Raw genomic sequence first — 14,588 nt, forward strand, 5'->3', positions numbered from 1 at the left:
AGTTCATCACAGAAATCTGTTCTTGTGACTACTACACCAATTAGTGAGGAAGCTGATGATGATGATCATGTAACTTCAGATCAAGTTACTACCGAATCTCGTAGGTAAACCAGAGTAAGATCCGCACCAGAGTGGTACGGTAATCCTGTTCTGGAAGTCATGTTACTAGACCATGACGAACTTGCGAACTATGAGGAAGCGATGATGAGCCCAGATTCCGCGAAATGGTTTGAGGCCGTGAGATCTGAGAGATGATCCATGTATGAGAACAAAGTATGGACTTTGATGGATTTGCCCGATGATCGGCAAGCCATAAAAATAAATGGATCTTCAAGAGGAAGACGGACGCTGATAGTAGTGTTATTATCTACAAAGCTAGAATTGTCGCAAAAAGGTTTTCGACAAGTTCAAGGTGTTGACTACGATGAGAGATTCTCACTCGTATATATGCTTAAGTCTGTCCGAATCATGTTAGCAATTGCCGCATTTTATGAAATCTGGCAAATGGATAAACAAAACTGAATTCCTTAATGGATTTATTAAAGAAGAGTTGTATACGATGCAACTAGAAGGTTTTGTCAATCCGAAAGGTGCTAACAAAATGTGCAAGCTCCAGCGATCCATCTGTGGACTGGTGCAAGCATCTCGGAGTCGGAATATACGCTTTGATGAGTTGATCAAAGCATATAGTTTTATACAGACTTGCGGTGAAGCCTGTATTTACAAGAAAGTGAGTGGGAGCACTACGGCGTTTCTGATAAGTATATGTGAATGACATATTGTTGATCGGAAATAATGTAGAATTATTCTGTAAAGCATAAAGGAGTGTTTGAAAGGAGTTTTTCAAAGAAAGACTTCGGTGAAGCTGCTTACATATTGAGCATCAAGATCTATAGAGATAGATCAAGACGCTTGATAAGTTTTTTCAATAAGTACATACCTTGACAAGATTTTGACGTAGTTCAAAATGGAACAGTCAAAGAAAGAGTTCTTGCCTGTGTTACAAGGTGTGAAATTGAGTAAGACTCAAAGCCCGACCACGGCAGAAGATAGAAAGAGAATGAAAGTCATTCCCTATGCCTCAGCCATAGGTTCTATAAAGTATGCCATGCTGTGTACCAGATCTATTGTATACCCTACACTGTGTTAAACGAGGGAGTACAATAGTGATCTAGGAATAGATCAATGGACAACGGTCAAAATTACCCTTACTGGAATAAGGACATGTTTCTCGATTATGGAGGTGACAAAAGGTTCGTCGTAAAGGTTTACGTCGATGCAAGTTTTTGACACTGATCCAGATGACTCTAAGTCTCAATCTGGATACATATTGAAAGTGGGAGCAATTAGCTAGAGTAGATCCATGCAAAGCATTGTTGACATAGAAATTTGCAAAATGCATGCGGATCTGAATGTGGCAGACCCGTTGACTAAGATTCTCTCACAAGCAAAACATGATCACACCTTAGTACTCTTTGGGTGTTAATCACATAGTGATGTGAACTAGATTACTGAATCTAGTAAACCCTTTGGGTGTTGGTCACATGGCGATGTGAACTGTGGGTGTTAATCACATGATGATGTGAACTATCGATGTTAATCACATGGTGATGTGATCTAGATTATTGACTCTAGTGCAAGTGGGAGACTGAAGGAAATATGCCCTAGAGGCAATAATAAAGTTATTATTTATTTCCTTATATCATGATAAATGTTTATTATTCATGCTAGAATTGTATTAACCGGAAACACAATACATGTGTGAATACATAGACAAACAGAGTGTCACTAGTATGCCTCTACTTGACTAGCTCGTTAATCAAAGATGGTTATGTTTCCCTAACCATAACAAAGAGTTGTTATTTGATTAACGGGATCACATCATTAGGTGAATGATCTGATTGACATGACCCATTCCATTAGCTTAGCACCCGATCGTTTAGTATGTTGCTATTGCTTTCTTCATGACTTATACATGTTCCTATGACTATGAGATTATGCAACTCCCGTTTGCCGGAGGAACACTTTGTGTGCTACCAAACGTCACAACGTAAATGGGTGATTATAAAGGTGCTCTACAGGTGTCTCCAAAGGTAGATGTTGGGTTGGCGTATTTCGAGATTAGGATTTGTCACTCCGATTGTCGGAGAGGTATCTCTGGGCCCTCTCGGTAATGCACATCACATAAGCCTTGCAAGCATTACAACTAATGAGTTAGTTGCAGATGATGTATTACGGAACGAGTAAAGAGACTTGCCGGTAACGAGATTGAACTAGGTATTGGATACCGACGATCGAATCTCGGGCAAGTAACATACCGATGACAAAGGGAACAACGTATGTTGTTATGCGGTCTGACCGATAAAGATCTTCGTAGAATATGTAGGAGCCAATATGGGCATCCAGGTCCCGCTATTGGTTATTGACCGGAGATTTGTCTCAGTCATGTCTACATTGTTCTCGAACCGTAGGGTCCGCACGCTTAACGTTACGATGACAGTTATTATGAGTTTATGCATTTTGATGTACCGAAGTTAGTTCGGAGTCCCGGATGTGATCACGGACATGACGAGGAGTCTCGAAATGGTCGAGACATAAAGATTGATATATTGGACGACTATATTCGGACACCGGAAGCGTTCCGGAGAAGTTTCGGATAAACCGGAGCACCGGGGGGTTACCGGAACCCCCCGGGGGGTTAATGGGCCTCATGGGCCTAAAGTGGAGAAGAGGAAGGGGCTGCCAGGGCAGGCCGCGCGCCCCCTCTCCCCCTAGTCCGAATTGGACAAGGAGGGAGGGGCGGCGCCCCCCCTTTCCTTCTCTCCTTCTACTCCCAGTAGGAGTAGGACTCCTCCTGTGCCCTCCTCTAGGCCGCCGCACCCCCCCTTGGATCCTTTATATACGGAGGCAAGGGGGCACCTAGACACACAAGTTGATCTTCGTGATCGTTCCTTAGCCGTGTGCGGTGCCCCCTTCCACCATAGTCCACCTCGATCATATTGTAGCGGTGCTTAGGCGAAGCCCTGCGACGGTAGAACATCAAGATCGTCACCACGCCGTCGTGCTGACGGAACTCCTCCCCGACACTTTGCTGGATCGGAGCCCGGGGATCGTCATCGAGCTGAACGTGTGCTAGAACTCGGAGGTGCCGTAGTTTCGGTGCTTGATCGGTCGGGCCGTGGAGACGTACGACTACATCAACCAAACGCTTCCGTTGTCGATCTACAAGGGTACGTAGATCACACTCTCCCCCTCTCGTTGCTATGCATCACCATGATCTTGTGTGTGCGTAGGTAAATTTTTGAAATTACTACGTTCCCCAACAGTCATCCTGGCAATGATCAGTGTTAATAAGGTTATTAAAAAACTGGCCAAGGGAGTCAAGGGCTACCTCCGACTCAAAAGTATCATCGTCAAGCTTTAACAGGTCTTCAGTGGTGCTCTTCTTCTTCTTCTTCTTAGACTTCCGGGTCGTCTTCTTGGCGGTTATGGCGGCGGCTCCAGCTTTCTTGGCGGCTTCGTGGTCATATTTGGCTTTCCAGAAATCAGATTTGGCCTATAAACAAATAAACAAGATGAAAGGTCATGCAGGTATTTAAAACGGCTGAGAAAAATACAAAGAGAAAGAGATCAGAGGTTCTTTACCTCTGGCGCCGGGTTAAGTTTGCAGAAGGGGTTTAACCCGACTTTACTGCAGTCTTCATATTTGTCATTCACCAGAAGGGTTGACATTGAAACAATATCTTCTTCAGTTAATTGAACGGAGCTATGACGAAGAGAGTCGTCTAGGACTCCACCATATTCATACATCAATTTGGATCGGCGGCTTAGAGGGATGACCCGCCACGCAACCCAGCAACGGGTCAAGTCAACTCCGGTTAAGCCGTTCCCCAATAAAGCGTTAATCCTTTTAATTGATGGAATCAGCTTCTTGCGTTCGGTGGCAGTGAGTTTGTCAGGGAGTGCAAACTTGGAGTCAAGACGCTCTGCGCGATAACCCGGCAGTGGCTTTTCATTTGCTGGTGAAGTGTCTTGACAATAGAACCAAGTCTGATTCCAGTCTTTGGGATGACTCGGCAAGACTATTAGGGGGAAGACGACGCCCTGTCGACGCTGAATTGAGATGCCTCCAAGTTCCAAACTAGGGCCATTGGTGCACTCTTTCTGGCGGTTCAGATAAAAATACTCTCTAAAGAGTTCCACAGTCGGTTCTTCTTGAAGGTACACCTCACAGAGAACTTGAAAGTTGCAGATATTGGATATGGAGTTGGGCCCGATATCTTGAGGGTGGAGTTTGAAAAAATGGAGGACATCTCTGAAGAACTTTGAGCCGGGTGAGGAAAAGCCACGGTTCATGTGGTCAGAAAATACAATAACCTCACCATCTTTTCGATTGGGCCGTTCCTCGTCCGGGTCAGGTGCACGGTAAGACATAACATTCATCCCTGGCAAAAAAACCTATGGCAAAGAATTCCTTCAGATTGTCCTCAGTTACTGTGGAAGGGACCCGGTTGCAGATAGTCGGTGCTTTCGACGGCATGATGATCAAAGGATGAACTGAAAAGAAAGTAACGTGTCGGCTCAATTCAATGGTAAAATTAATAGTTAAATGATGACGTAAATAAGTAATGGCGACTTAAGTAAGGGCTAATGTGATATAAGGAAAAGTAAGCCGGCGCAATAAGCCGCCATGACTACGGATATTCGAGAAATGCCAGAAACAGATTCGGCTAAGTGTTGAGACAAACAAGTTTCCTAATTGCTTGATATTATTTTGGATCAAATGGCTCTTCAAAATGGAAAATATTCTAGACCTAAAAGTCTAGCACAAATGAGTTCGTGATACCTTATGAGGCCTTTATACCAGGAAAAGGGATCTACTAGTATCAAGAGTAGGCACAAAACAACTACCGCACAAGTATATATCTCTTTTTGGATCAAGAAGAGGCTGCAGTGGAAGAACTATGAAGAAACTGTGATGAATTATGAAGAACACGCAGAAACCTAGAAAGCCCTAATGCAGATCTGAGGAGCAAGAAAGGAAATGCTTACAGCCACAAATCTTCCACGGAGAGTCGCCGCCGTTCTCTGGACTGATTCCGGTTGATGCAGCGGCCAAGGTCGACGGAGGTGAGGTGCTCTCTGACGGCGACGGAGCTTGAGCAGCGGCGGGAGTTGCGAGAGGAAGGAGACGAAGAAGAAGGAAGGATGAGAAAGACCAGGTCGTGCCTATTTATAAGGGGGTAAGCAAACAGGCGGGCGCAAAAATCGAGGAAGACCCGAATAATGGCTATCCAACTAAATGGACGCCTCGATTTTCGGAAGGCATTAAAGGATAAAGATCCGTTAAGAGATGACACCATGGTAGTTTTTTCATATTTTCAAGAGATGACGTCATGGCGGGTTACAAAAATTTCTGCGAAGAGAGAAAGATGGATTTCGTCTAAGTATTAAAGATTGACAAAGAACAAAGTTCAAAGTCAACCTGGGGCCTAATGTTGGAAATAATAGCTAACCGGTAAAGACCCGCCCAGGAGGGGCCGGGTCAGCCCCAACGGCGGGTTACAAAAGGAGCCTAGTAATATTCAAGGTAATAGTTATTAAGACTTGTAGAAGGCCTAAGCCCAGAGGCGGCTTAAGGCTCAATATTGTAAACCGCCGTGTGTAAGGAAAGACTTGTAAAGAAAGGCATGTAAAGAAGTCACCGAGCTAGATACGTTTTATGAGCCGGCCGAGACTCTGTAGGCCGCCAGGCGTCAACCCGTGTATATAAGGGGGACGACCCGGTGGCGGCTTAGGGCAAGAAACAAGAGATCGATAACCAAGCCGGCGGATTAGCCTCTTGGTGATCGAAACCCCAGCAATTCCAACACAACTAGACGTGGATTTTTACCTTCATCGTAAGGGGCCGAACTAGTATAAAACATCTCGTGTCCTTTGTCCCGATTAACCCCTTTAAGCTTCCTAGTTGCGATGGCCCTACGACTAAGTCCTTTTGCTAGGACATCTGCCGTGACAATTCCACAACAATTACGTTTCAGTCAAAATATTTCAGCAATTTCAGTACAGCACATGAGTTCAAATATTTTTCAAATTTTCAAATGATCTGAAGTGAATATTTCGGTCATTTGCTGAAAGGCAAACTGAAAAATTCGCTGATTTGGTTGGTGCTGAAATTTTCTGAAACTAAAATTGAAAATCATGATCCCAACATACCCTGCCGTGGAAAACATGGCGGGTGCGCCACAACCAATTCCTGCTAAGTAGGTTAAATTCGATTGGTTTCGCCGAGCTTGCTTATAAAAGGTCTTGTGCTAAGACACATTGGTCCAAACAAATAAACAAACATTTTTAAAAACAAGCTTAGAAGAAGTCCCCCACTAAGAGACTTAGCATGCTATTTAAAACTATAGAATAAACCCATGTTCTGTTCTGGGTCAGTAAACGATGTGTCAAGCCAAACTAGTCAAACAACCACTTAGACTCTCCTCTTTTAATTTGTTGGCAAACTAGTCAGGCGAGTAGACAGTTCGACTCGACTCCAGGGCCGGCCCTGGGCCAGGGCAGCAGGGGCGACGGTCCGGGGCCCAGCCAAACTAGGGGCCCCGACCTTAGTGCTGCAGCCTATGGAAGAAAAAACCTATACGCAGGGGAGGCCCATCATCTAACAAAAGCCCAACTGCTAAGATGCCTAAACGCACGACTACTGGCTAGAATTGAGCACGGCTGCACAGGGCGAGCGGCTCTTTGCCTCCTCCTATTTGCACGCCAGCGCCCTCTCAAAAAAAAATTGTAACCCCTCAGAAAAAATGGTATGTTGTCGTACGCTCACATATATTGGTCGATCGAGCGACTGATTCTCTACGGTAGCGGCTGCCAGATACTAGGGCATCCGCAAGGAATAGTAGAGATAAATCTCTAACGAATTTCTCTTAGCCCTCAATCTTACACTTTGATAAATTTATGTTCTTCTTCTTACAATAGTAGAGTTTGGTCATTAGTCTTGCCAACTTGGCCCTCGACTCAAGGTGTCCTTGAAGATTAGATTTCGATAGCTAAAGAGCATGGGATTTCACTAATTTTACTGCAACGTTTAGCTGACTTTGCTCTTTTTCTTGAAGACATGTTGCCCAAATAATATTTTATGTGGTTCTGATAAAAAGAAGAAAGAGGAAACGAACAAATAAGTTAATTGGATCTCATGATTATTGTAGACTTGGAGGTTAGTTAGCATGTCAGTTCTTTTTTCCAATATATGTATGTAAGTTCTATGAAATTTGATTTAGACTTGAACTAAGACACTTCATCCTATGTTACACCAGGAAAAAATATCATTCTTTACTATAGCTTTGCAAGAATTTATCTATCAATATATGAAATTAGAAAATTCCTCCATTGCCGCCGTTGGGCCCATTCATTGAATTCGCCCTGGGGCCTTCGAAACTCGGGGACCGGCACTGCTCGACTCGGTGTACTTTTACTGTAATTCTACTTAAACCATACGTTCTCTTCTTCTGGTTCGGGTGCAAGGATAATTTGCATCATCATTCTCAGGTTGCAGTCTCACACGCCGCTTCAAGGAGGTATGCAAGGTAACTAAACACTTAACCTATTCGCCTTTTCTATTTTTAGTTGCTTGCCCAACACTACTGTGCATCCTCATTTGCCATTCTGAAATGTCATTGCGGATCGACAACTCAAATCCTCTTGCTTCCAGCATTTGCCAATCTAAGGTCTTAAGATCTTCAGTTTTTGTCTGGGTTGTTACGTGTTAAAAATGTTTTAAATAGCGGGCTAGGCCAAATAGCGGTGACCCTCCAAATCAGCTATAGCCGACTATTTCGTATGTTTAGCGGGCTTACCATTTAGTGGCACCTGCTCAAACCGCTATAGCCCTGCTATAGCGGACTATTTAAAACTACTCCCTCCAGTCTTTTTTACTCTGCATATAAGAATTGTTTGAAGTCAAACATCGCAAAGTTTGACCATATTTATATGAAAAAATATCAACATATACAATACTAAAGTTATACGATATGAAAATTAAAGTCATGACGCATCTAATGATGTCGATTTCACATTGTGAATGTTGATATCTTCTTTTATAATGTTGGTCAAAAATTCTGAGGCTTGACTTCAGACAAATCTTATATACGAACTAAAAAGGATCGGAGGGAGTATAACTTAAACACCACTGTGCATGTTCATTTGACATTCTTAAATGTGATTGTCAAATCTATAACTTAAATACTCTGGTTCCTAGTGTTAAGCTGTCTATTTTTTTATTCCAAACCATATTTTTCCTGGAAATTAATGGGTACTGTAATTGATTCCATTCTCAAATGGTTAACCGAATTTTGTTCTTAAAAAAATCAAACTGCATGGTGCATCAGTGATAGGCTAAGAATTGTACTGAAAAGCACAACAATTCTATCAGTTGAAACAAAAATATCTGGTTCCAAAATTTCCTGAAATTAGAATAATCATATATGTGGAATATGTCAATAACTCGATTTCATTTTCCTATATTTTGTTTAACTTATATGTAAGCTTCAAGTTTAAAGAGATTTTTTTTAAAGGAGGATGAGCCTCGGCCTCTACATCTGGAAGACGCATGCATCAATTTTATTAATTATTTACAAAGACCTTATAAAATAGTACATCGGGTAGTCTGAAGCCACCATCTTAGCAATATTTGGTGCTAATCCTATCCACTTGATGAAGAGGTGCCAATAGTCCGAGCCTAATACCAAACAAAGATCGCAAAAATGCCTAACATCTAAAACCGGAGGCCCTAACTAAGCCACATACTGGGTTTGCGGCCCAAACCGGTCCGACGCACTCTCATAGGTCGTCGCCACCGTTTTCCACTGATACATCTTCAGAGCAGGTACTGACACATCAACCTTGCCAGGCCCGCCGTCGACGCCCCCACGACGCCAGACAACGCCTCCTCCCGGATGCCTCCTTCTACAGGTCCATCATTGTTGCCTTGCAGTACTTGACGCTCACTCATCCTGAGTTGCAGTATGATGTTTAGAAGATAGCATGCTCCTCGCCATGATCATTGTTCCATGGTGAATCAGATTCTTCGGTACATTCATGGACACATGGATCTAGCATCACCTTGCAGGCATCACCCTCCGGTACATCCATGGACACATGGATCTAGCATCACCTTGCAGGCATCACCCTCCATCGACATCATCGCTTACTTGGATGATGATTGAGCTGGTTGTATGGACACTCTCCGCTATACATCTGGATATTGTGTGTTTCTTGAACTATTGCTTATCTTGTGGTCGTATAAGGGACATCCCACGGTTTCGTGATCCAGCGCTAAGGCGGACTATCGTGGCGTGGCCAGCACCGTTGCTAAGTGCACGTAGCTTCGACGGCTTCTTCATGAGCTTTGTCATCCCATTCACAAAGCCACTCTTGTTTATTGCAATAACATCTATACAGTCTACCTCTCCACTAACCTGGTCCATCATCACCACACCAAGCACATCGAGCTCAATATTCATTTTGTTCGCGAATAGCTGGCCCTTGGGACGGTTCGAGTTCTTCACATTCCCACTACGCAGCTATCCGCGGATATGATGACAATAGGCTTGTCGATGTCCACCTTTGAGAATTTCCGGTCCAGTATTTGCATCGCCAGACACGATGCTACATTTGCGGATGGTTGGGGGGAGGGGGTTGAATATATGTATTGCGTGTACAGTAGGCATGTTAGAATTTGTTCATATTCTTTCCTAGCACGCCATATCTCCCGTTCCCTTTGTTGGAATCAGAGATAAACTTCACACTGTAATCTCAAACTAACTCTATCTCTATTTCTCTCCCGTAGATATTCTTCTCTCTGTCCTCTCGTGTAACAACCGAACTCCTAGCGATCTGTAAAACCTTGTAAGCCACGGCAGAGGCTCTTTCTGCCTACGATCAATATATATGTGTGGCTCCTCTAGGAGTAGGAACGCTTCCACCTATACCCTTCCTTGTATTGAGGATACGTTTGAGATATTGGCCGCCTATTATATTCTATATATATTGTGGCATACGATTAATCTAAGTATGGTAATTGCCCCCTATGCAGTGTCCCTGAGGACACTAACCATATTTTCTTCCGCTGTCCGGCTCACCATCAGATGCGGCGCATATTAGAGATAAGGTTAGGTATATTAGAGATAAGGTTAGGAGGTAGTTTGTATTGAGATATTCTTGTAACCATCTCCTCCTTTCTTCTCTCACAAGATGTATCCTAGATTCTCTCTTATCTCTCCCTCAAACCGCATGTAAGCCATCTAGGGTTTTGGCTCCCCTGCTATATAACATGAACACGTCGCCCTCGACAAGGGTAAGACGTTTTACCGCTCGCACACGGCTGCCATTTTCTTATGGAGCTGCCTTCGAGAGACAGTGGGAGGCAACTGGGCTCATGACAACCTCCCAGATCTCTTCCGGGAAATTATTGATTCCCGGTGTAGAACTCGCCCCACCCTTTGGGTGGCGATTAGTGTGCTAGCTTGGACACTTTGGAATGTGCGCAATAAACTTGTGATTGAACATGTGATTCCACTTCGGACGACTGATGTCATTTACAAAATGTGCGGATTCTTGCAGCTCTGGCGACCGCTTAGCGAGCGGCGTCATCGAGACGGCATCAACATCATCATCGCTGGACTTCGCTCCACGGCCATCGCCGGACCATTGCTTATTTCGTGATCGTCCAAGTGACAACCCATGGTTTCGTGATCCAGTGATTAGGCGGAGTATCGTGGCATGGCCTGCGATGTGGCTGAGTGCACGTATAGCTTCAACGGCTTCTTCATGAGCTTTCTCATCCCGTTGACAAAGTCACTATTCTTTATTGCGATAACGTCTCTGCAGTCTACCTTTCGGCCAATCTGGTCCATCAACGCCGCACCAAGCACATCGAGCTGGATATTTATTTTGTTCGTGAACAGCTGGCCCTTGGGACGGTTTGAGTTCTTCATGTTCCCACGACGCAGCAATTCACGGATATGATGACAAAAGGCTTGCCGGCGTCCACCTTTGAGGATTTCTGGTGCAGTATTTGCATCGCAGGACTCGACGCTTCGACTGCGGGTGGGTGTGGGGGGGAGGGGGCTGAATATATGCATTGCGTATACATTAGGCATGTTAGAATCTGTTGATATTCTTTCCTAGCACGACATACCTCTCGATCTCTTCCTTGTATTGAGGATACGGTTGAGATATTGGCCGCTGCTTATACTCTACATATGCTGCAGCATACGATTAATCAAAGTGTGTTGCATCCTATTGTTTTTCTACAGCTAGGTCCGGTCGCAGTAGGTGTCCGCTGGCCCTGGTTACGATCTCTCCAGCTTTCATCCGATGGGACCAAATGAGTGGAACAAGGATGGTCAATGAAACTAGCAGATAAGATATTGCAAAGCCGTCCGATGGGAGCGGGATCACGTGGCCACCGAGCGCTACTACGAGTAGTCATCAGCCAGCTGAAACGAAAGGTTGTCCATATATAATCAATCCTCTTCTTTGATTTTACACAAAATTAAACATAAGCATATCCCCTTTGCTTGAGCCCTTCAACTAGGTCCTTGTGGCCCACTCATCTCCTCTCCTTTCTCGAGAAGCTAGCAGTCTGATCGAGGGCGGCTTCACTTCTTGCAGGTGAGATCAATCCCTTGGCTGCATATCATCTCATCATCTTCTTGTTCTGTTTTTCAGTACTACCATCTTCTTCGCCTGAAAGCCCGTCGGATTGACCTGATCGACTGACTCTCAGGGGGGTGGAATTAATGGGAGACCAGGAATATCTTATCAATGGCTACGCCGTGTGGGTGGGTTATCTGTCCATGGCCATCAGTGGCTTGGGTTTCCTGGTGCTTACTTGGACCACTGTTGTACTTCTTGGTGGTTTCGTGTCTGAGCTACATAAGGAGGACTTTTGGTGTGCGGCGTTCATCACCCTTGTACAAACAGCTGGGTTAGTACTCCTCTCTCACTTATTTCGTCCTGCCACTTATATGTACATATCTGATTCAAAAAGATGTACAACAGGATTTTTGATGTTACTCTGAATGAGAAACTAGGCTATATGGAGGATGCGCTCCTTGGGTTCTTGGCGGCCATTTCATTTGGCATTGTACCCGATGATGCGCCTAGCAAGAGTTGCACCCAAGATTTGTTGTCTTTTCTTCTCTTTTTCTCGGTAATTCTTTTAGTGTTGGTTCAAGTAATGGTGTTGGCCTTAATATTAAGCCCTTTGGCAATTATATATGTGCTTGGGATATTTATGTCCGGGGTGATCTCATTGTGGCGTCTGATAGAGCACGATCACGGGGGCAACTCAGATGAAAAAGCATCAAACCTAGCACCAGCATTGCAGACCTTGTACTACCTTGCTCTGCTCCAAGGCGTGCTCTTCTGCTATAGGTTTCTGTTGACTCTCACGGAGAAGAAGTTTTCTAAGACTCTGGTCACCGAAGACTCGATGGCCACTGAAGACTCGGAAGTTCAAGCAGTACTTTACAACTACTTGCGTAAAACAAGGAGAGGATGTGAGAAGGACCCGACATTTACCGAAGGAAGGAACCTCGTCACATATGCTGTAGACAAGATTGGTTCCAATTCACCTGTTGACAGCATTTCCGGGGTAAAGATCCTATACGCAGCCATATGCATGGTGGAGAGCAAGAATGATTGGTCCAATGTCCATGGGCAGCGCATGCTGATAAAACATCTTGTCTTGTCTACATCATCCTCTCGGAATGTACTGCCGAAACTGCTAGAGATGCTAGATTCAAGAGGCCTACATGACAGAAGGGGTAGAATTCAAGCCGCGATGATAGTGGAGCGACTTGCATTCTACATTAATTTGGAGCAGTTTCCTCGGAGTATTCAACACATATCTTCCTTGATCGGGACGTTTGAACAATATAGTATAGCCGAGCCATATCCCAGATCCAAGGATGGATACGAGCAGCATCTGAAACTGCAGGTTACTCGTGGGCGTCCCTCACCAGCCGGCGAACTTGGGAAGGCCTACAAGGAGTTGTTGCTACAAGGCCTGTCTATCCTCCGGAACCTTGCCGCCGACGAAAACAATTGCAGAATCATGAGCAACACCCGAGATCTGGTCTCCAAGATCATGGCACCTGTCACTTCCGACCTACTCGACCACACCACCGATGATCATGGTACATGGTGCGAAGTAGTAGGCCGATCGATGGAAGTGATGAGCCATTTAAGCGGTGCTCAAGGAGAAACTGGGGCCAAGCTACGTCATGAAATCTCAAGCTGTACAGAAGCAATCAGAACTCTCTCGAGGATTCTTGGTTGTAATAAGTGTAAAGAAGAGATGCGGCAAAGAGCCATTTGGATTCTCACACGATTGTACACGGATACTATTGGAATCAGCGGATCATTTGAGTATAGTTGTTGCGGAGAAGACTTTGTTAGGATGCTAGTCAACATCTTCACTCAGGATAATGAGTATAGCAGCTCCATCAGAGGATACGCCGGAGAAGCGCTGTCAAATATATGTTTCCTTGGCGGAATTAGTGATGCCACACTTATCATACAAACAAGTGGTGATGTTATTAATAGTCTCACTCAAGTACTTTTACATGAAGAAAACGAGACGTGCAGACAAGCATCGGCTGAAATTCTTGAGTGTCTATGTACCCATTACACCAAGGATGATGAATACCTTCACAAACTTAAGAAAGCAATCCTCAAGGTAATTAGTCCTTGTCATCAAATGATGAATAGCCTTTCTTTTATTAGTTAATTACTTCAAACACACTTGATTTAGGGCCTATTTTAGTCTAATTAAGAGTGTTAGTTTATTCTCGTCGCAGGTGATTGGAAAAATACTTTGTTGTGGAGACGGAACACATAATGGAGAAGACATAGAGAGCCAATGTGATGGCACACAAGAAAACAATGAGCCGAACAAGGATGCCCAGGGATTCCAAGTAGAAACACTCTCAACTATGTCATCGAACTTGCTTTCATCATTGTTATGCCTTTGCGGGACGGTCTACAACACGTCGTCGGTCATTGATTTGCGTCCTCAGCTGGATGCATCTAGCTTTCTAAATAATCTGAGGGACATGGTAGTGAAAAGAAGTGGCCCCACCGTCGAAAACCTGTCAGTGTGCAAGGCGGCCGGTAATATGGTCATTTCAATGCTGAAATACTACAGTGGCGGGTTCTTCAAAGAAGACAACTTTGGGAGCTTGATAGAGGTACTATCTAGCGCTTCCAAGAAGATGCTAGATCTCGACTACTCCATGGTTTGCTCTTCCGCCAGCAGCTCCGAAACCGGATCAAAGCTTGGCAGGCGTACCCTACTGTCCCTCGTGAGAGAAGCGAAAGAATTGCATGCCATGGCACCATCTACATCTTTGAGTGGCTGATTTGCCATCAAGTTTAGGTACTTTTTATTCATTCACTGGGTTGGTTGTGTGACGTAGTATGAAGATATGCATTGCCAATTTTATTCACTGGTGTATGGAGATTATATATGCATTGTCAAAAAATATTATCAGTGCTCTTCGTATTTATATTTCTGA

At 44.3% G+C, this 14,588-nt stretch overlaps 1 protein-coding gene across 1 annotated transcript; it reads left to right on the top strand.

Annotated features, from left to right (window-relative positions):
* Positions 1-11,525: 11,525 nt before the first annotated feature.
* Positions 11,526-14,579, top strand: LOC125532203. Its single transcript, XM_048696348.1, has 4 exons — positions 11,526-11,679; positions 11,795-11,995; positions 12,070-13,750; positions 13,872-14,579. The coding sequence occupies exons 2-4, from the start codon at positions 11,808-11,810 to the stop codon at positions 14,430-14,432; spliced, it is 2,430 nt and encodes an 809-aa protein (XP_048552305.1). The 5' UTR covers positions 11,526-11,679; positions 11,795-11,807; the 3' UTR covers positions 14,433-14,579.
* Positions 14,580-14,588: the final 9 nt, after the last annotated feature.

This window comes from Triticum urartu, chromosome 1 (assembly GCF_003073215.2).
Source record: "Triticum urartu cultivar G1812 chromosome 1, Tu2.1, whole genome shotgun sequence".
Lineage (NCBI taxonomy): Eukaryota > Viridiplantae > Streptophyta > Magnoliopsida > Poales > Poaceae > Triticum > Triticum urartu.

Coding starts and splice junctions, on each gene's coding strand:
- LOC125532203 (XM_048696348.1), top strand. CDS start 11,808: ATGGGAGACCAGGAATATCTTATCAATGGCTACGCCGTGTGGGTGGGT. Junction 11,996..12,069: donor ACCCTTGTACAAACAGCTGG/GTTAGTACTCCT, acceptor GATGTACAACAG/GATTTTTGATGTTACTCTGA. Junction 13,751..13,871: donor TTAAGAAAGCAATCCTCAAG/GTAATTAGTCCT, acceptor TTCTCGTCGCAG/GTGATTGGAAAAATACTTTG.